The 22,080-nt window shown below is 37.0% G+C and overlaps 3 protein-coding genes across 5 annotated transcripts in view; all 3 read right to left on the bottom strand.

Moving 5' to 3' along the window:
* LOC147294320 (UDP-glucuronic acid decarboxylase 2-like) overlaps nt 1-1,477 on the bottom strand; it is a 2,985-nt gene extending 1,508 nt beyond the window's left edge. The window contains exons 1-2 of the mRNA XM_086234509.1: nt 618-1,477; nt 47-274 (exon numbers count right to left, since the gene is read on the bottom strand). Of these exons, the coding sequence (XP_086090635.1) occupies nt 47-274; nt 618-1,274 (885 nt within the window). The 5' untranslated portion in view covers nt 1,275-1,477. The remainder of the gene's footprint in view (nt 1-46; nt 275-617) is intronic.
* A 1,473-nt stretch (nt 1,478-2,950) lies between these two features.
* On the bottom strand, nt 2,951-8,223 carry PRL1 (pleiotropic regulatory locus 1). The gene is made up of 17 exons (XM_086231643.1): nt 7,940-8,223; nt 7,831-7,855; nt 7,609-7,723; nt 7,227-7,296; nt 6,841-6,903; nt 6,124-6,208; nt 5,681-5,773; nt 5,405-5,468; nt 5,216-5,301; nt 5,022-5,123; nt 4,801-4,884; nt 4,276-4,336; nt 4,120-4,186; nt 3,921-3,998; nt 3,681-3,745; nt 3,495-3,572; nt 2,951-3,390 (listed from the first exon to the last, which is right to left on the bottom strand). The coding sequence occupies exons 1-17, from the start codon at nt 8,071-8,073 to the stop codon at nt 3,218-3,220; spliced, it is 1,443 nt and encodes a 480-aa protein (XP_086087769.1). The 5' UTR covers nt 8,074-8,223; the 3' UTR covers nt 2,951-3,217.
* A 2,760-nt stretch (nt 8,224-10,983) lies between these two features.
* Nucleotides 10,984-17,810, bottom strand: LOC147294318 (Transducin/WD40 repeat-like superfamily protein). Of its 3 annotated transcripts, none has more exons than XM_086234052.1 (17): nt 17,059-17,810; nt 16,642-16,714; nt 16,177-16,422; nt 15,919-15,995; nt 14,642-15,751; nt 14,131-14,272; nt 13,790-14,035; nt 13,398-13,692; nt 13,099-13,220; nt 12,858-12,980; nt 12,625-12,756; nt 12,403-12,525; nt 12,059-12,169; nt 11,833-11,979; nt 11,638-11,763; nt 11,365-11,481; nt 10,984-11,203 (listed from the first exon to the last, which is right to left on the bottom strand). In XM_086234052.1, exons 1-17 carry the CDS (start codon nt 17,739-17,741, stop codon nt 11,186-11,188), a joined length of 3,891 nt encoding a protein of 1,296 aa, XP_086090178.1. In that variant the 5' UTR covers nt 17,742-17,810; the 3' UTR covers nt 10,984-11,185. The 3 variants fall into 3 exon arrangements, with proteins under 3 accessions (XP_086090178.1, XP_086090179.1, XP_086090180.1); XM_086234053.1 differs by having other exon boundaries at nt 12,858-12,977; XM_086234054.1 differs by having other exon boundaries at nt 14,642-15,625.
* Nucleotides 17,811-22,080: the final 4,270 nt, after the last annotated feature.

Below are 22,080 nucleotides of genomic sequence, written 5' to 3'. Positions count from 1 at the left end.
TTGATTTAGAAGGTGAAACAAGGCATATATATATATAGTATATGACCTCAATGCCAAGGCCTCTGTGATAGTCCATGCTCAAAGTCTCTGCTGTGCGCTTGCCCTCATCGTAACAGCTCCTTACACCGATGGGGTTGACATTGCCCCAGTAGGACTCAACCTGTGGGTGCTGCAAGGGGTCGCCGTACACCTCACTGGTGCTTGTCAGCAAGAAGCGTGCACCCACCCTTTTAGCCAGTCCCAGCATGTTCAGTGTGCCCACCACATTTGTCTTGTGAACGCTCACACAAACAATCAAGGGCCCCAAAATTTCTCCTTTCATTTTTATGTCAGAGTAAAATTTTAATGTAATAGATATATACATTTTATATGTTTATTTCAATCAACACATAACATAATAAATAAGAAGGATAGACAAATAAAATATACCATGATAGTTAAGTTTTTTTTGGATTATATAAACTGAGCCATTTATAGCATGCATGCTAATTGCTAAGCAAGTAGATTAATTAAAGTTTTTTTTGGATTATGTAAAATGAGCCATTGATAGCATGCATGCTAATTGCTAAGCAAGTAGATTAATTAAAAAATAATGAAGCTAAATTAAGAAAGGATATAATGGTCTTGACCGGATTGAACTTGTAATGCACAGGGGAGGCAGGGCAAGCCAAGTGGTAGATCTGGTCAACCTCCAACAGAATCGGCTCAACGACGTCGTGTCGAATCAGCTCGAACTTTGGGTTCCCAAAGTGGTGCACCAGGTTCTCTTTCCGACCCGTAAAGAAATTATCAATGACAATCACACTATCACCCCGAGCGATCAGACGGTCCACAAGGTGACTGCCCACGAACCCGGCCCCACCTGTCACCACAATCCGCAGGTTTTTCTTTTTAATCCCTAGCGGCACTTTCCCGCCCACGTTGATCGTGGTCTCGTAGAGGACCCGGCGGGTCGGGATGCCCGACCCGGATCCGAAAACCGGGTCTCGGGTCGGGTTCTGGAGTGATGATGATGCTATCGATGCGAGTTCTGGGTTTGATATGGGGAAGGTGTTGAAGAAGAGAGTGGCTATGGCGACACCGATGAGGACGAAGACGAGGCGTTGCTCGCGGAGCACGTAGCGAATTGGGTTTTCGGAGAACTTTTGGAGGAGATTGGGAGGCTTATGATTCTGTCGTTCAAGAATTGGTTCTTGTTGTTGTTGTACTTGATGATCATCGTGAGCTTGTTGGGTTGTGTGGGTTCTGTGAACCAACTGGTCGGAGTGGTTCATTATTTCCCAATTGTCTGTATGTATGTATGTATGTATGTATGTATATCTGAGTTTTGATTAGATTTTCTCGGGAAAATTAAGATTCGGGTTTTGAAGGTGGTGGCTAGAAAGCTTGAAACTGAAAAAGAAAAAGCTGGGCAGCATGGGATTTAGAGAGAGAAAGAGAGAGAGGGAGAGAGAAATGGAGGGAGTGGATATGTGTGTGTTAAGTGGGCAGGGAGAGCAATTTTTGGGTCGAAGTGGTCGGTACATGGGGACTTTCATGCATGAAATTTGGCCGTATAATCGTTCCAAGGCGCGTGGTGGGCGCGTGCATCTCTGTGTGATTGGGCTTTTTAGGCAATGGGATTGGACTTGGGGATTACCTGCTAATTTTTAGTTTGGTCCCTAGATTAGATATTGTTGTCTAGTGTCTAACAGCTATGGAAAGATATAACGTAATGTTTGGTAAGTATATAATTATATTTGACTGGTTTTAAATTTTAATTAAGTAATTATTTCCTCAACCCCTTCCCTCTAATCCCCATGCTCTTACAGACAGCTGTTTTGTCGTTTCTCATCAACCGAGTGATGGGGAATAAACTAATAGTGAATTGGTCAAAATTCACACAAGATATACCACCCAATGACCTTCAGAGCACACCACGTGGCATCACCCACCAAGAGATGACTAAAAATGCCAACTGTACCAGTTGGGCCATGATTCAACGGTGAAGAAATTCTTGTGTGTAATATATTCTCACATTTACTGATTCGTGTGTTGGTCACATCATCAGATTATTAGATAAAAGTTGTATGCAATGCTCTAATACTTCAACGATAAATCGATAATTGTGTAACTCCATTCAATTCGTTGGTGCGTTGGTTATATGATAGGTGATAGTTGCACAAGGAAAATTTTCCTAATAGTGTCTAAGTTGGCTCTAATACTTCAATGATAGTTGTGTAGCCCAATTCAACCAGTAGAAGGTGATTTTCAAAAGCTAAATAGAAGGTGATTAAAATGTCCCTAACCTTAAATCATTTATTCTCTTCAAGGAAGGAAACAGTGTTTAAGCGCTGCCACATGCACAAGCCATTAATTACGAAAAAGAAAATGCAACAATTGGAGCAACCGCAAAGAAAGAGCGAAAATTGCACAAGTTAAGGTTTAGCTTTAAAAGCAGAAAAAAAAAAAATTGTAAATTTATTCTCAAGGCAATGCAGCATTACTTGAACCGCCAGAAGGGGCATTAATTAAGCTTGCTCATTGAACTCAACGATATATATACACAGTGCATTTGGAAACAGATTGATAAAAAACCAACATTGAATCTGAAGCAAAGGGCCTGTTGGCTGTTGCTGGACACGTGGACCATCTGAAAATTAAACACTTAAGTCTCACAAGTTCCAATCCAAAAATTAGGAATATTTTTCTTTTAAACACAAGGCAGTTTTGAGTTTTCAGAAACACACAGGAATTTTATTTTATTTTGGCCGGGGAAACACACAGGACTTTAATCCTTCAATCATCCTTGGAAGTTGAAACAAAAATAAGTTGCTGGAAAAGAAGGGCAAATTTGAAAGCTTGTATGATTTCTTGGCTTGGGACAATCTTGGCGTAAAATCAACAGCCAAGATCTAATCAACCAGTCACACGATGCCACATTGATAAGTTGCGTCAACTACAAAGCAGATCCAAAACATGATTTTGATATGGCAGCTTAATTGCCATCGTTAAATTAAGAATCCTTCGGAGCCAACCAAGTGAGTTACATAAAGATGATTAGAAGTAAATAAAATTCACTAATTCACTATAAACAGCAAAAGTTTCTAGTGCTTTGACAAAAATTCTTTCTAAATCCAATTCAGGCACATCATACTAAAACAATAATATCACATTGGATCATTGTGAAACAATATTACACATCACCGAGCAGGGCAACAGCAGAGGAGGATCAACACTAGAACCGTCGGATATCTTTTGGGGGCCTGAAATTGAGAGGATGAGTTTCTGGAGTGGCATTTTCGTCTTGTTTCCACATTTTGATCGTCTTGTCAGCTTCACAACTAACAAGCCTTGTACCAGTGACATCATAGGAAAGGGCATAGATACCAGCTTCACTATCCAGTGAACCTGTAATTAAGCATCTCTATTGTTAGCCTCCCTCCTTGCTACAGAGCCAAGTCCCAAAGTAGGGAAAAGAAAAACACAAAAAAGATAAGGCTCAACAAATATACCAGGCTGTACAATTGTTTGTGATTGCTGAAAATTGTGACCGCTCTTCCAATCCCAAAACCACAAACTCCCATTGTCACCTTCAATAGGCAAGGGACAAAAGTTCAGAATTACCAAATTTCTATGAAAAGAAAAAAAAACAGTACTAATGTTGAGAGCTAATATGGTAATATGGTAAAAATTCATACCTCCAGTGGCCATAACTCCCTCCTCATTGACAGCCATCGCATTAATTATGGTTTTCTGCTGAGAGCTGCTCAAAAACAACAAATGATTTTGGAAATTATTAATAACAAAATTCACTAGAGAATTCATATAGTTTATTAATGGTATAACAAATAATGATATAAATAGGGAAAAAGAGCAAGTTGCAAATCCATAATTCCAGGAATCACATATCTAAAGATTCGGTTCATTCAAATACTCACAGCATGTTGTGCATAAATTCCCCTTTTGGAAGGTTGAATTTCTTAATGTTGTCAGCCGATGCAGATGCAAAACAATGCCTGGATAACAGAACACAATTAGAAACAATAGCAGAAAATATAATTTAAGGGAGCATAATAATCCAAACCAGAAGGATAAGTCATTATACATTACGTAACAAGTACATGTACTGGTACGTACTCTTTAGGATGTTGTGCCATTGCACGCACAGATTTCTTATGGTGTGTGAGAGTTGACATTGTTTTTCCTGCAAGGAGTGTAAATTGATATTTAAGGGAAAAGAAAGGAGATACCAACACCGAATTGAGATTCAATTGATTACAGAACAAAAATTACCATATCTAAGGTCCCAGAACTTGATGGTTGTATCATGAGAGCCAGTAACAACTTGTGGATCCTGGAAATATAAGAACGATGCCCATTTTAACCATAAAAAGCACATCCAGAAATAGATATCTAACTTTTAAAAAAAAAAATACACACACACATCCAGAAAAATGTAACCACCATGGTTGAATGTTTAGCATAAAAGTAGAAATTCAGAGTGCCAGTCAATTCAATTTTATGCTACTTGCATATTAGGTGTGCTATAGATAAGATATGAGATCCAAGGATAACTGGGTTCAAATTCTATAATAAATGATGCAAGACTGAAGGATGCCAGATGGGAGAAAGTAGAAATCCAGCCCAAAATTTTAAAAGGGAAAAAAATTGCCCTGAATCCAAATCATCTAACAATGACGTCAGAAGGAATATAAGTTACTACTATGAATTGTACGAACTTGTCTGCATGCATTCTCTGCACTAAAACCATAATACCATTAAGAAAACAGAACACACGACAGAAAAAGATGTTCATACCGTTGGTCGAGTAAAAACTGAGCAAACTGTGTTGTCATGCCCAGACAATGCATGAACTTGCATCTTGGTACGAATATCCCAAACCTGAAAATGTTATTACATCAAAACATAGGTATTACCACTCTGATGCAAATTACAAAAATCACTTTGCTCAGTCCCTAAGAGTACTTCATCCATATTATTGCAGGATGTGATTTCTACTAAACTGATAAATTACATACCCGGCATACAGAATCACGTCCCCCAGTAAGTAAAATATCAAGAGTGGGATGAAGAGCCAAGCAGTAAACACCACTTAGATGACCATGATATGAACGGATAACCTGCACAAGTTGTATGATCAAACAACCAGCATTACTTACAGGACTTAGGTAGAGCAATGATCTGAAACAGTTGATTTAATAGAAGTTCTAACCTTGTTCTGTTCAAGGTCCCAGCATTTAACTAGTTTGTCATCACCAGCAGAGAACATATAGGTATGCCTGCTGCTAACAGCAAGGCCTGCAAAAACCAAAGCACTTATTGTTACCAAAACAGTCATTAACCACGGAATGGTTAACCAAAAGCAAGCAATGCCACCAGCAATAATTCAAGAGAAACTAACCTCGTATTTGCTCAATATGTCCTGTCAGTGAAAGCTGTAGCGTCCCAGTTCCTACATCCCATATCTGATCAACCAAAATTTAAAACAATCACAACCCATTAAAAGACCAGAGAAAAAAAAATAACAAATGGGTCTAAGAAAAGTTCTTGAGAGAATAGAAAAATAAAACAGAAAAAGGGGGAAGGGGAAAACCTAAGTTTCTCCGACGACATAAAATCAACACATAAGGCAACTCAGACAAACCAACTTGGGCAAATGAAGCATAATGTTCAATACCTTGATTGTGCGATCTGCTGAGCCAGTACAAAACCATTTATTACTTGGATCAAAGGCAATAGATCGTACCCATCCCAAGTGGCCACTAATAACCTACACGATCAAATGGAACAATTTGATGATGGCATGTAAGCAACATTTAGCATAATAGTAAGTGCATGCAACTCAAGTTCATACAGCAAGAGGTGCAGGCCAGCCTTATCAACTTGTTAGACAAGAAACAACCAGACCACGACAATCAAAATAGAAACTAGGCCAGACAAGAAACAGCCAAACCAAGGACAATAAAAATGGAAACTAGCACTCGTGTAACATGAATTCCCATCTTGGTTCCCAAGCATTTCAATCTAATAAGAATTTCCAAGTTACTCAGACAATAAAACCCCACCCCACTTTCCCTACTGCACCTAATTGTCTAAAACAAACAACTACATTATTCTTACCCTGTAGATCTTCCATGGAGCATGCCAAACAGGACGAGGCCATCTGCTGGGAATTCTTTCCATAATAGCTGATGTTGATGAATTCCTATAGAAAGAAGAAGTAACAGATGAAGCGAAAATGGGACTATGTTTTCCTTGATAGTATTATCAAGATTTAAGAAAATGCAAGAATATGGTAGAGAGCTTCATGAAGTTTGTAATGTGTAGGATCTTCAATTGGCCTATAATATCTCAGCCAGATAAGCTAATAAAAACTTCAATCTTACAACACCTAGGAAGCACAGAATACAGTACCAAGACGAGTCTAACCCTACTCACTGTATAATGCATGCAGATGCCAGGCAATGCAATTAAAGTAAAATGATGGAAAAGTATTCAGCCAATTCAAAGGGATTGGAACCAATGAATTCAGATCAATGCCAAAACATCAAAATTACCACAGTAGCAAACACTGACTCTTCAATCATATCTAATGCTTTGATTTTTTTGGATTGGTGTTGTATATTGCTAACAAAAATTCCTAAGAAGATTTAAACCTGAACGTTATAGATATGCTTTTTTTCACAAAGAATATACAAACACTACTTATCCCAGGTGATGAAAGCTACTAAACATGAACTGTAGTCTGGAGTGAAAAATCCAACTGAAGAAAGCAAATCACTAGTTTAATTCATACATTATAAGGGCATAAAACAAATCAGAGGGCAAAGCTCAAACCTTTCAGATGACCCTGGAGCAGAAACAACTAAAGTGCCTCTCCCGGAAATTCCAATATCATTCCTGGCAATAAACAAGAACATGATTATCACAATTCACTCCAAATCAAAGATGTCCCCAGTACAATAAATCACAATAACCTATTTTCCATCCAGCAATGTTAGAACAAGGAGTCTTCCAAATTTCATAATTCCCTTATATAGTTCTCAAATATGATTCAAACCTTTAACCCAGCTGCTTTGATTCACATATATATGGGAAGCGGAACAAGTCAATATATGTACAAAAAAGATAAAATAAACACATGAGAAACCATTGCTGCCCCCATAGACCATCCACGAAGATAATAAAAGAATAGTAAACTGAGAAAGCAAGAAACTACTCACTGTGCCTTTGGGGCAGATGGACCGACAACCAAAGCATTTTGAGCTCCTTCCGTCTTTGAATCCCTAGAATCTTCATGACAAGGAAGATATTAGATGTATATCCAAGCAAACCTTTTTGGCATGTTACAATGTCAATAAAGAACACCCAAAATATATGTAATTTCTCCACAAGAATACACTGAATATTCCTACTTAAATTAGATTCAGAGTATATATTTACAGCCACAATAATAACAGAAAAACAAACAACAATAAAATCCAAATTTGCCGGAATCGTGAGAATCATAAAAAATTGTTGTTTCATCAAGTTATGCACAATTAACCGATGTCAATGCAATAGTAGTTTTCATAAAATGGATTATTATAGGGTTACAAGCAATACCTGGAAGGGCAAGGGCATTGGAAGGCCCGGAACCACGATTTGGTGCATCAGAATCATCCCGACGAGGGGGTTTTTGACTAGCCGTGGGTTCAATTCCTCCATACTCTACGCTTATCTAGGAATCCAATCAAAGTGTTCATTTTAATGCAATGTTTACTTCAATTTAATAATAATTTCACAGTTTATAAAAGAGCAAAAATAATAAAACAAAAATTCACTAACCTTGTGGCTCATGCGAATTCGTTTACTGCAAAATAAAAAATGAAATATAAATTAGCATATAAATTTTCAGGAGATTTTAAGAAAAATATAAATAAATCAATGGTGGTACCTCTCGGAGTCAGGAGGGGCGAGTTGGCCATGGACGGGAGAGAAGAGATCGAGAGTTCGCTTCAGGGATTTGAAACTGAGCTTTTTCAGTGACTGTGGCTCCACTGGCTCCATCTCTACGGTGGGCCCAGGCATCTTCTTCTTCTTCTTCTTCTTCTTCTTGTTGCTCTGAGAACGCAACGCTGCCTGGGTTTAAGGTCAGTAACGTCTCACTCCAAGCCCTAGTTGGAGGGTGAGCGAGAGAGAAGAGAGAGGGAGGATAAAATCATAGTCGAGGCAAGGGCCTAACTATTTGGGAATACGACGTCGTCTCTAGGACTAATAATGGCGCATTAATCCCACAAATACACTTAATGAATCATGATCGGTTCAACATTGATCTATGGCCCTCATGGCAAAAAAAAAAAAAAAAAAACTCTTATTTGCATACCTTTTTTTTTTGCACACTTTTTTTAAGAATAAAATTAAAAATTAAAAGAAAAAGTCCAACACACCCTTCCCTCCTTCCCTCACCCAACTCAGACCAACACACACCTCACCCTCCCTCACCTCGACCACTCCCCCCTTCACCTAACCCATCCAGCCCCTCCTCCCTTCACCCGACCCACCCAACCCACTTCTCACTCCACAAAATCACCAACTTTCAAAATACTAAATAAAAACAAACAATCTTATATGAGTTTTAAAGCCTATGAGGAAAGGAAGATAACCATACCAAAATTGTGGCCATTGGTGGCAGAAAACGACCGGAATTAGCGAAGAAAGCCGGTAGCAGCCGAAGCTTCTCGACTTCAATCCGGATTGTACGGCGTCTGGATGAAGGATTGGACCCCATTGGGAGGTCGGCGCCACCAAGACAAAGAGATCTCGATCGGTCTCGTGTTGAGAGGTGGCTAGACGGCGAAGATCTGGCTGGGTCGGGTCGCGGTTCGACTGGATTTGTGCGGGTTTGAAATTTGTTTGGAGTCTGATTGGGGTGTGTTAAGGAAGGAGGGGTGTGTTAGTCTTTTTTCATTGGTTTTTTTTTTTTTTTATTAAGAAGGGTGTGCAAAAAGAAAAAAAAAGGTGTGCAAATAGTAACCCTAAAAAAAAAACCATTGATCTATGGCTAATTACGTTATCATCATTAGTTTGGTCAAGTTTTATTTTGGTCACTATAGGTTTGACTGTGTTAATTATATTCTTATAATTTGAGGACACATATATAATTTTATCAATTTTGTCCGATAAAAATAATAGGTAAAACACGCCAAATAAGAGTATTTTAAGTTTTTGGGCTTTATTATTGCCATTAAAAATACCTTCAATCATGCATGAGTCATTAAATTGCAATTATTAGAAAACAAAAAAAATAAAATTGACATAATTGAAAATTACATAGATAAAATAAAACTTAACTCAAATTAGAAAGATCAATATTGGTATTCCTAGTATTAGTAAGAAACCTCCCCCAACTAGTATTAGTAAGAAACCCAATTTTACAGAAAGTAGAACTTTTTCCTCATTGAATTCCTTTGGTTCATTAACTTCCTTTTCTTGTTTTCAATACATTAATTCCCTAGTTTATTATAAAACAAAGAAACATATATAGAGAGGCTCTTTATTCAATAACTAGCTAGACGCTTTGTTTTAGTGATGGCCGAAGACGATTACATATTTGAATAATTGAATGCATATGAATTCCGCGGGATCTTTGGAATTAAAAAAGCGACAAATTAATCTCTAGTTTCTTGGAACGCCGCAGAGAGTGTGGCAATGCAGAGGCCTTGTACGGATATGGAGTAGGCGAATATTTCAATGAGACGACGAGGATTGAATCGGGACTCGAATGCTTGAAGAAAGCAGCCTTGAAAGGCCACATGGAAGCTAGCAACAAATGTTTATGGGGGCCTAGAGCTTCTGTCTTCTCTCAGAGGCTACATATCAAAAGGTTCAAGCATAAAACAATGCAGAGAGAGGATTAATAAGGACTATATAATGTGGGGCATCCGGGCATGTGGAATATGCAATAACTGTGGGAAATACACACAATAATTTCTTAGTTCAACCGGGGGTTCCAACACAATAACCACGATTATCGTGACAACTTTAGCTGTTGCAATTCTTGCAAGTCGCATCGGGAAATCATTTTATTTTGTGATACATTAGGAATAAATCGTTCTTATTAAATTGAGAAAAATCACTACATCCATAATTAATTTATATTATTAGGGATTTATATTCAGCTGTATTGATCACAATTTCCACCCTATTCTTTCAATTTTTTAATTTACTATCTAATGTTTTAACTTTAATACAATTTGGCATTGTTTACCTCATTGTTAATTAGACATTAAATGTTGACGTATTACATGCAGAGCCCACGTTTTGGCCAACCACAAATGTAAATATTATACACATGGCGTACATACCGGAAGTACAAGTTTCATTAGCAGGCTCTAGGATCTTATCAACTGAGGTAGCAACCCCACCACAAATTTCGTAGACCTCTCACATGCCCTAAACCTAAAGAGATGTTGGTCAACTTTACAAGTTGGCCTAAACATGGCCCCTATACATGATACGCAATATTTAACATTTGACTGACAATGATGCAAACGATAGTGCTAAATTGAAAAAAATGAAAAGATATGTTGCAAGTTATGAATCACCTCAAACCTGTGTAAGTTGTAATTTGCTCAATTTTTTATATTTGGCTTCCTTCTTACGGTATACATATGAGACTTACTTTTATATGATGGCACTCACATAGTGGCAATGTGTTTAATTTTAAATCTTTAATGGATGTTATTTTTCTAAATCTTGTTTTTGCACAACTAAAAGAGATTATTGTCACCAAGTATTTGAAATCTTTAATGGGTTTTGATGAGATTTGAGTCAGTTGACCGAAAGTCTGGTCATTCCAATTTGTGGCCATGGGCCCATGGCATTCATAACCTGGGTTTTAGTTTAGGCAAACTGAGATATATGTACATCTCTAACCATGGCTCTTTAGAGAAGAATAGATAGAAAAGTGGTTTCTGGGTTTAATTGATAAAGATTGGATTGATGTTCAGTTGTAACCATATCATAAATACTATACACATACAATCACATTATCAATTCTCTTCATTATGCTTTGTATACTAGCGTAGTAGACCAGTAGGTAGCTTTTTACAATATGCACTGTAAAATAATAATAAATACAATAATAAAAAGCGTGAACATTCTTCTTTGTTCTCACACCTGCCTGCTGGTTGATGAGGTGCTATAGGGGGATCCAGCCCTGTTTTAGTATGAAATTATAGGATAATTAGGACGAAATCCGTTCTAAGATTATAATGCAAGTGCTAAGCATAGTCGCGACTGTTTAATCTTTAACCCGGTTGGTTAAGTATGATTAATTTATGAACAAACTTTAGAACTAGACAAGTTTAATGTACACACCTTGATTAGGCCTGCCTCAGTACCACATAAGATAATGTCGTTGGCAGTTAGGAGGCTCGTAATTCTGCTTCCTGCTGAAATTCTGCCCACTTTCTGCTGTGTCCCTCTTAGCCATATCTGATTTCACAAAGTATATCCCAATTTTAATGGTATGTTTCTTTTTCATTTTCTTTCTTTTAATGTTAAAATGGTTGGAGAAATAAAAATGCATTTGAAAGATGTTGTAGTTTGTGTTCTCCAACAACAGTCTAACTATCTAAGTTAGTAAGTTACCTGAATGCTGTTTGTTGCTGAGCTGTAGTTGAGGTATATGAAGTCTTCCACTATTCCCATTGCCATCACATTTTCTCTTTTCCCAGTTCTTAGTGACATTTGGGGTTTGCCATGTCTTTTCCATTCCTGCATTTGCCCTTTAATCAGTGGAAGGCTCTCTCGTGCACATAGTGAGCTTCTAATTGTAATCCTTACCTTCAATTTTGAACCTTCCACTTTTGAACTTGCACTATAAAGCCAATCTTTATATGTGACAATCGCATTAATGGGCCTACGTTGCATCTTCCAAAATTTTGTTGCTGCTTTGATCTCTTGCACCCGATTGTTTGTTATAGAAAACTCCTAAAAACAGTGGAATGCTGTCACCTGCTATTGTTTTACTGAGTGCACAAGTTTCTTTAAGCAAGACCTATAAACTAACCTGTATGCTTGAATCCTTGCATCCTGCATAAACCTTCCCTTGAACCACTGCTATACACTTCACCTTTTTATTCTTGCAATTATCTTTTACCTTTCTTGATGCATCAAACACCTGGGAAAAGATAAGTCATTTCTAGCTGAACACTTATTTCAGTACTTAGTTGTCATGTGCTAAATTGTTAAAGTGTTTGTCCAAGGGACAACTGAAGCTTTTGACTTTCTCCATTGGAAGCTTCACTTCTAGAGTCTAGAAACTCTGCCTGTTTATGTATGCAATATGTGCATGTCCACAACAGATCAATGTTGAAACCATCAATTCAATATTGGAAGTAACATTATAATTACCTTAATCCCATGGCCATGGCTAGCTGCAAATATCGTTTGACCATTTGTATTTAGATGATGAATTGGTTCCTTGGTTGCTATTACTTCGATGCACTCCAGTTTCCTTTGAACCACTTGCCAGACCTGTAGAAAGAAGTTTCAGTTTGCAATTTAGTGTCTGTTTATCTATTACATATCCTGGTGAGGAAAGCGAAGTGTTCCTGCAGTAAAAGTTTACCATACCCTAATGGTTTTGTCCAGTGATCCACTTATAAGGCTGTCCCGTGGTTCAAAAAGCGAAAAGCATGTGACTGCCTTTTTGTGCTCCTTCATGTCCCATACAAGTGTGGCTGATTGCCCCTTGATGTTCCAGATCTATTGAAGCAAGAAACAAGAATATAGATACATTATTAAAGTACTTCAATAACCAAAAATAGTTACTTTGTGTCTGAAGCACATGATGATTAATCCCTTACCTTAATAGAACCATCTGAGTATCCACTGCAAAGAAATCCCTTGAAATAGATGAGGGCACATACAGCTCCACTGCAATTGATACCAACCTCAAGGATTTGGGTGTGAACACAAGAAATACGCTGCTTTACCATTAAGAAGAAATGAAAAATCACAGAAATGTGTTCTGTAGTAAATGAAAGGCATTTGCAATAGATAGATAGCTCTTGAGTAAATTCTGCAAAGTCAAGGTTGAGTTCTCACTGATCGGTTTGACAGAACATAATCAGCTACTTTATGTAATTCCTCTGCCATCCAGGTTACATTTGACAGGCGTCTTAGTGATTCTCGCACTCCTTCCGAGAAATGAACTAACTTTTTCATCCCTACATGAGTAACATGATGAAACGTACTGTTTAAGTTTGCATTGAATAGATTGAGTTCTCCACTGTTATGTTACTAATCTGAAAACTGGACATATGTTATTTGCTAAACGTTCACCTCACTATCTCACGGATTTTTATCTTGTTTTGTGTAAGTTTCAGTTACAATAAGGGCAATACCTTTACCAGAAGCATAGTTATATATGCATAGACATGCTAGAACTCTTTCTTCTAGCTCCAATCCCGGATGCAAAAATTGCTCAACTCCACTAAGTAAGATCTCGCAGGCCGAACATTTTATGCTATCCGGACTCCTTGCGATTTCAAATCCAAGCCATGCTATGGCTGTTAGACAGTCCCTAGAAACCCCCTTTATTGTGCTCTTTAGACCCTTCTCTAAAGCATGGAAGACAGGATTCCCCATGTTAATGATTCTCCTGGAAATTTTGCTGCACCATGAGTCTGTGCCAGCATCCTGTAAATTCGTGCAACATTCTTTGATTGGTACATTTTGCTAACACGCTCATAGATCGCAGTTCTATATATTACACCATATTTCATTAAATGCTCACCTCTAAGCAATCATCCAACCAAGAAATATTTTTTATCATATTCCGTTGATTTGCGGAAGTCAAACCTGCTTTTTTAACCAACCATGCTACTGTATATGGTTCCCCCGTCCAAGAATATGTTCCACCGAGATTTGATAAAATGAATGCAGATAAGAGCTGTGTAGCAGAACTTTCTTCAGATTCCACCAACTTGAGGAGGACCTGCATAGCTTCCTCTCTAAATACACTTCTACAAGAGGAGTTATCCTGCAGATATTCATTATGTATTTTAATAACAGCTTCTCCATGTTTGTCCAATGAATGGTTCATTCCTACCATAATTTCCAAAACTGAATACTTACTAGTGTATCTAAATGAAGCAACAAATTTGCTGCCAAAAGTTGGTATTGAGGCTGCAATTGTTGGACACAAACCATGAGTGTGTTCATAATATTGATGCTTCCTTCTTTTTGTAGCCTCTGCAACAAGGTAGTAGCTGATGACCTGACATAATGAGAATATGATGTTGGAGAGCCTCATAGGACTAGGATTACTGTGTAATAAGGCCCTAATTAACTGTACCATCTAATATTCCCATACAAAAGTGGATGCATAATAATATAATATGACCTAACTTTCTGAAAAAAGAATACAAAAGATTGATGCTGGGTCATTGATAAGATTATAGTTACATCTATAGGGTTAAACTATGTGTAGTTCTCATGTTATACTTGTGTAATCTCATGTGATATACTTTTAGTGACAATAAAACCTGAGATTTAAAATTTGCATGAAATAAGGAGTCCAACAGTATTTTGTCATCATAATTCATAAAAACTATCAAAATATTGGAATTTGAATCATTTTTCATACCGTGGCATGCAAAGAACTTCGTGAAAAAATTCCAGTGCTATGAACTTGGCATGCTTCTTTTTACTTTCTAGAAGACGAATAAATGGATCCATAGGAACTGATTTTGATATATATCTTCTGCAATGTCCATCATACTGTATGCATTTTACAAGAATAGTGGCCCAAGAGATCAATTCTTCAATGTTACTATCTCTTGCAATATCTAAGAGCCCGTGAAGAACACTGGGATAACTGATTTCAGCCAAGTGCATGTGATTTGTAGCATGGTCAAACGCAGTTACCAAAACTTCAATAATCATTAATGATGCTGTCAGAGGTGTTGGCAGTGATGATGACCTTCCCTTGTAACTGTTTCGAGTGCACACAATCCTCACCAGCGTCGGTAAAAGTTCTAAAGTCTTAACTTCTGTAGGAGATGGATTCAACAAAAAGAAAAGTATTGCTGCCTCATGCACATTTCTTTTTAGAGCACTTGCCAAATCAGACAACTGCAGACCTTTCTTCTTTATGTCTTCTATAACTGACTTATTTGCTGCAACAATAGTGGTTAGAATAGACACTGATGCCCTTATAACTGTGTCCTCCTTTGAAGTGGAAATACCTATTAGCAGGTGATCCAATATCATGTCTTTCAAGATAGCACATTTTTCTCCTTTTTTGTGGCCTAATATTTCATATATTGTTGTAACTTCTGCAGCATATTCGTCATCCCATTTTCCCAACCCTTCCAAGTAAAATAGTTTTGAAATTGCTTTTTCAGTGATACCCAGTAGTTCACTTTTGGAATCTTTTGTGGAATGTAGACAAACTTCAATAATGTTTTTTGGGCTATGCAAATTATGTTTTTTCCTCGCGACACTTCTTTGGCGATCCATATGGTCGATCCTACAGTTCCACTGAGATGCACACTCATTTTCTACATAACAATTCTGAAGGGTATTTGATTTTTTATCTCTATGTTCCAAGATAGTGGAACTGGTGAATCTGCTGGAAAGCAACATAGAGTTATTTACTTCAGGTGTTTCTTCAGGCATTGTATCCCGAAAGGCATGTGGAAAGCAAATTGCTTCACATTCTGAGTCTGATGTGGAGCTAGGAGCCTGCAGCTTCCTATACACTTAGTGCTTGTAAATTAGGATGATATATAAATTTCGGTTATTAATTTGTCTATAGTTGCAGATAAAAATTAAAAAAAGAAAGTTTTCTACAGTAGGTTTATGTCTACAAGAGAGAAAAAAAATTAAACAAAGGTATATAATTGTGACTGCAAAACCTACCTATCATAAACTTCTGACTTGGGAAAATCTGCACTTATTCTTGCAGTTCTAGTTGAGCAATCACCATCATCCATAACCTGCTTCACCAAGAGATGAGTGAACATTATGCAATTAGTTATTGAAACTAGAATTACTTGATTTATTTAAGATTAATATATCAAAAGGCAGAGAACCAGAAACTCAATAATTGGACTTGCATATCCTAGTCATTTTCGACAGCTAAATCCTTGTAAAGATAGTAATGTCTTTTGAAGAAACCTTCGACTCAATGTCATAATCAGAATAGTCAGAGCATGAATCCACAGAAGTTGGCATATCTGATTGGGAGTCATTCAGCATATCTTGGAGGTTTTTACTGCCAACATGAAGATTTGTTACTTGATTCAAATCTATTGTGCTTTTCCCATGTTCTTCAAATTCTGGGATGTAGATGGAAGTCTTCAGTGCATCTTTCATGCCACCAACCATATCTTCTTCAGGATCAAAAGGGTGCACTTTTTCATACTGCATCAAGTATCAAGCAAACAACTAAATGAAATATGGAAAAGGATTTTGTTAATGCAAACTATTTGTTAGACTAAAGGATGTGGATGACATATATATGTAACTTTGGAACTTATAGAAAAGTGCATAAGAGAAAATCTTCTTTTGAACTTAAATAGCAAATTGAAAATTTGAAATTGCACACTGGTATTAGAGGAGAAAATATAGGGCAAGGCTTACATTCCGGTGAGTGTGCAAGCTGTGCTTGTGCTCAATTGTATTTGAAGAGTTCGAGCTGGTGGATTTCCCTTGCCTGCTCACAAGAAGTGAATGATTTTCTGATATAGAAGTCAAATAACTATGCTTCCAAATTAATTCTTTGTGGGGTTTGTTAGCCTTGGCCTGGGGATTAAAGAATGCAATATGATTGGGTGATAGTTCTGTTCCTTAGAGTACACTCCCATAGCTTTACTATACAAAACATTTTCTTGGGTGGCTATTGCATAAAAATTGAATTTGCATGCTATCACCAAGTCTTTCATTCTTAAATTTTCTGCAGGGTAGGTGTTGAACTAAGTTTTTAGAATAATACATATACATGGGATTCATTTTAATATCATGTGAATATTATGACAGGCAGTATCTAAAAATACTTACATAGAATATTGTGACTCACTGTCGGGGGACAAAATTTCTCTGGTGTATCCACAGTGCCACTGATCAGGAGTCTCTCCATATAACATGACCTGATAATACATCAGCCAATCTCTATATACCCTTGCCATCTGCCTTATTGCTTCATCTTTGTCATCATATTTTGTGCATGATGGGAAAAGTGTTTGAGAAAGTTCTGGTGCAAATTCAGTTCGAACAAGTGTCGGGGAGACCAGAACTGCCTGCAGGAAATGCAGCGCAACCTGCCACTCATCCCCTTGAAGCTTCCTGACCACTGAGAGATAAAAGTATGAGCAGCACACCAAATACCAGTTCTGAATTCCTGCAGTGACTCCATGCTCATCGAGCAGCGCGGGAACCTGCAGCAGTTGCTCCGATTTCTTCAGCTTAGAGGCTTTCTCCTCCGGCCATTTCGCTTGAATTGCAGCCTCAATGCTGTCAATACCCCAGTAGAGATTTGATATGACAGACTGCTCCGAAAACTCGAAGAATTCTTGTTTTTGAGTACTAAGCTTGGAGGCACATCTCAGCCTTATGGAATTTCTAACTTTGGCATTTTCTATGAGTTTGAGAATGCACTGATTGACTGAAATGACAACTCCCCAAATGGATTTGATGTCTAATCTTTGAGAAGAAGAGGTAGCTTCCATTAAATCATCAACCATGTTGAATGTTTCATAAGGAAAAAGAGTGCTAATGATCTTGGAGATAAGAGAGAGAGAGATGGTGATGATGATGATAAGAGAGATTTATTAGTATTTGTAGTTTTACTAGTACTGCCTGTAGAGTCTTGGAGGTTTGGAGGTTTGGAGTGATTTCCCGTGACTGTGTCCAGCCATGGATGGACCCCTTTTGTTTGTTTGCTGCTACAGACAAAAAATTGACCGTTTGCCTCCATTGAAGGAGGGAAAATTAAAATGAGAAAGAAAATAACACATTCCAGTGCTCACCATCACATGCCTTTATCATAACACTTGTGTTCTTTCCTACATGTCATCACTTTCATCTTCATGTATCAAGAAATTTCTTACCATATATCTTGCACAAGCAAAGTACACATAATTTAGTATTGTTTGGTTACACATTATTTTGTGTCTCAAAAGAAAGGCATCACTTTTGACTTTTGAGTATAACTACATTCTAATCGCCGGTTGATTAGGTTTATAATTAGGCTGATTACTTGCAATTATTTCCTAGTTTTGTATGTTCGTATTATTTCTTTTTCAATCTAAAAATATTGAAGAATGATAGATTCGGACTTGATGGAGAATTTAAGTGTAGGGATAAAATTATTAACAGTTAAGAATTAAAAATACTTTCACCTAAATTTGTAGATTCAATCTTGGATAAATTCCTCCAAAATAAAAAGAAAACAAAAAAAACAGAGAAGAATCATTGTCTCGTTTTTTAACATAGTATTTACTTCTTCAAAAGCTATACTGTACTGTTTTTGAGCCTTTTATCTGGCACGTGACGTTGTGGTGACTAGCATGGATTAATACGATTGTTTTAATAATTATATTAGTACTTAGTTTTGGGGATTAATATCATTTTGCTCCCCAGACTATTACACTTGTATCAGTTTGCTCCTCAGACTTCTAATTTAGAAAATTAAGGACTCTGACTTTTTCAATTTTGCCAATTGAGATTTTTTTGTCAATTTACACATTTTTTATCCAAATCTTTGAGGGCAAAATGGTCCCTTCCAATTAGATCTTATCATTTTTTCCTCATGTATCATTTTTCCTCTTTTATTTCTTGCTAAATTTTGCTTGATGATCTCGACATTTTAGATGAAAAATGTATAAATTGACGGAATAACCTTAATTGGCAAAATTGAAAAAATCAGGGTCCTTAATTTTTCAAATTAGAAGTCTGAGGAACAAACTGATACATGTGTAATAATTTAGGATTTAGGAAACAAAATGACATTAATCCCCTTAGTTTTGGAAGATGGGAGTATTGGTACTTTGTGATAGCATGGTTTGACCTGCCAGAAGACAGAACAGGCCACGTCATATGAGCTGGACCATCTTTTTTGTTTTTTGGCCAAAGAGCTGGACCATCTGATTAAGTTATTAACAAACTTATTCATTTACCAGTGTACTAGATTTTCTGTAATGCTACAGATCGACTTGGATATTAATTTAAGATTGTTTTAGACCGTTAATCTTGGAAATTTTGAAGCTGTAGAAGGGTAAATTACTAAATTTGCGTGTATATATATAAATATGCAAATTAAAAACCCACAGAAGTTTGTGAGTTGTTAAATTAACATGCAACTGCATGCGTGGCAACCATGTTCGAGATGCATGTCGCCTACTATGTGGGTTATGACCAAATATTTCATCTTATTTTATTTTGTTTTGTGTGATGAAGGCCAGTGATGGTAGCATGCAAGCTGTCACGAAAGGGATAGGACTCAAAGCAGCTTCAGAGCCCCAACTATGAATCAGTGATAGTAGAACTAGAAGAACAAATAAAAAGTGACAGAGTAATGCTACATGCATGAATTGTATCTCTCACAAAGATTCGAAGATATATGATTAATAAAGCATCCGGATCCTCTGTTAATTCATTATATACTAATCTCATGCTAATCATTAAAACTAGGTCGTTTTGCCTCTTTTACATTAACTCTTTTTTAAGACAAATGGGTTTAACCTTTTTTTTTTTAACTAATGTCAATTGTTTTTTTGGTCAAAAGAAAATGGATGACCATGTCCTTAATTAACCTTCACCAATACATTTTTGGTCTTTTTTTGATCTTCCTGTTGAGAAACCCCACCAGATCAACTTGGAGCGATCATGCTTTGGCACTTCTGTGCACTTCCATTCTAAGCCCTTCATCTCATCTGGTTTGATAATGAGTAAAAAAGAACAACTAGCAACAAAACCAAAGAAAATACATGAATAGCAGATAATTTGAGATTGTTACGGCTAGCTCCGGCAGAGAAGCGCAACAAAGTCAAAGAAAATTACATGAATGGTTTGAACTTGACGTGTATTAATGAAATGATGGGAATATTGATGTTGAGTTGTTATTTTCTCACCTGATTTTTTTCTCTAGAAACTATAAGATAGTTTGAGATTGCTGCGGCAGAGAAAATATATATGGTTTCCAAAAAATTGACAACGGCCGGCTGAGAGAGACGATTGGAAGGGGGATTGAAAAAGAATAAACTCAAACCCTCTAGGCCTCTAGTTAAAAAAACAAAGTTAAACCATTTGTCTAAAAAAATTAATATAAAGGAGGCAAAATAACATAGTTTGATCGATGATTTAGTACACAATGGATTAGCAAAGAATCCGGATAAACGTTATAGACACGTGGCTCTCACATTTGTAAGAGATGTGATTAGATTAAAAAATGTGACAGTACAAATAGTATTATATATATAGAAACTTTGAATAATCTGTGTGTTTGGTGCATCACCTACAAACTTATATATGAATGTGAGTAGCATGAATTAGATCCTAAACAAAGATAATGAAGATTTAATTTGTCATGTGTCAGCCAAATACTGGACTAAAAATGAAGACCATGATTTATTTTCCTCTGGATAAAATATGAATCTGATTAATAAAATGGTGAAGAATCAAGATTGATATCTAGGGGAGGCCCCTAGTACAGATTGATTGGACCATTGTCTGTCACGGGCACAAAATTTTAGTTCCTAAAAAGTGTGTAGGTGTTTCAACGTTGAACGATCCAGAATCACATGCAATGCATTCCAACTTTAATTTATCTATAGAGAAGAAACAACATATAGGCATGTCACTACTCCATTCATAGTATAATGGCATCCATCTTTTTACAAAAATATAGGGATGTTAGCCAGGCTGGGAATCTGGGATGGGCTCTACCTTTTATTTGTTGGACCTTGACTGGACTATAATCATATTAGAATGACAGAATCCTCTGTGTTTACCATGGCCCACAAGAAAAAGTCGGTTGGGAGATGGGCCCATTGCTTTGCCACCCAAGTCCATTTTCACTTTTTCAGTCTCAAATGAGATTAACCAAGGTCATGTCAAGGGCCTGTTTGAGAGGAAAGAAAGCTACAGAGAGCCCACAAAGGGATTTCAGTTTTTGGGAAAATATTTTTTTATATTTCATTATGTCTAATTACAAGGCGACAAACCTAATTACTGTACATAAGAGATATTTATACAAGGCAACAAACCTAATTACTGTACATAAGAGATATTTATACAAGGCAACAAACCTAATTACTGTACATAAGATAAAAACAAATTACAATTGACGGCAATACTCTCTATTATTTACAATGTGGACCCACACGAACAGTCACATTGTGCTAATTTAATCAAAATCTCTGTGTCTTAAGCCTCCATGCTCAATTATACATAACCAGGCTAAAGGTTTTTCCATGTGCCAATGATCCCACTGTGTGCTTGGATCATCCATGCATGGGGTACTGGTAACTGGTAAGTGGTAGCACATGTTGTTTTTTTTTTGGTCAACGGTAGCACATGTTGTTAATTTCGATCAGTTTCATTAATTCCAAGGCTTCCAGGAATGATTGGAAGTTTGGAACCATTGTGGGACATGTGAGAGGGCATGTGCCTAAGGCCTTGTTTGGATCTTGATAGCAAGTGTGTGTCTGTCACTGTGTGGATATTAATTCAAAATGATCCCCGTCACAACTCTGCTTCTTGTTAATTTCGACTTTTGAGGGGCTTCCTGAACTAAATATATAGCTGCTGATGATGATCTTATAAACATATCATATACAAATTACAATACATGTGTGGTCATGGTGGGTGCTTAATCAATTATCAATATATGACATATGACATATATATATATATATATAAAGTGAGGCTATGCAGACCACCTTTAGTTGCTGAGTTGACCACTCTAATATATTGTTTTTAATTTTTTTCCTATTTTACCCTTTATTGCAAAAGCATGATGAAATCACTCAAATCCATTCGGTGGTCGTTTACCGAAACATCCACCAATGTTCGGCAGATAAG

Source organism: Dryas octopetala, chromosome 2 (genome assembly GCF_963921425.1).
Source record: "Dryas octopetala chromosome 2, drDryOcto1.1, whole genome shotgun sequence".
Lineage (NCBI taxonomy): Eukaryota > Viridiplantae > Streptophyta > Magnoliopsida > Rosales > Rosaceae > Dryas > Dryas octopetala.
The sequence above is the reverse complement of the archived record's forward strand: the minus strand, read 5'-3'. Positions and strand labels throughout refer to the sequence as shown.

What these genes read in the sequence shown, in the direction of transcription:
- PRL1 (XM_086231643.1), bottom strand. Translation starts at nt 8,073, where the DNA reads ATGCCTGGGCCCACCGTAGAGATGGAGCCAGTGGAGCCACAGTCACTG. An exon ending in GACGTGATTCTGTATGCCGG is followed by an intron (nt 4,885 to 5,021) that starts GTATGTAATTTA and finishes TAACATTTTCAG; the next exon opens with GTTTGGGATATTCGTACCAA. An exon ending in GTTCTGGGACCTTAGATATG is followed by an intron (nt 4,187 to 4,275) that starts GTAATTTTTGTT and finishes CACTCCTTGCAG; the next exon opens with GAAAAACAATGTCAACTCTC.
- LOC147294318 (XM_086234052.1), bottom strand. Translation starts at nt 17,741, where the DNA reads ATGGTTGATGATTTAATGGAAGCTACCTCTTCTTCTCAAAGATTAGAC. An exon ending in GCAAGGATTCAAGCATACAG is followed by an intron (nt 11,980 to 12,058) that starts GTTAGTTTATAG and finishes CACTGTTTTTAG; the next exon opens with GAGTTTTCTATAACAAACAA. An exon ending in CAGCAACAAACAGCATTCAG is followed by an intron (nt 11,482 to 11,637) that starts GTAACTTACTAA and finishes TTGTGAAATCAG; the next exon opens with ATATGGCTAAGAGGGACACA.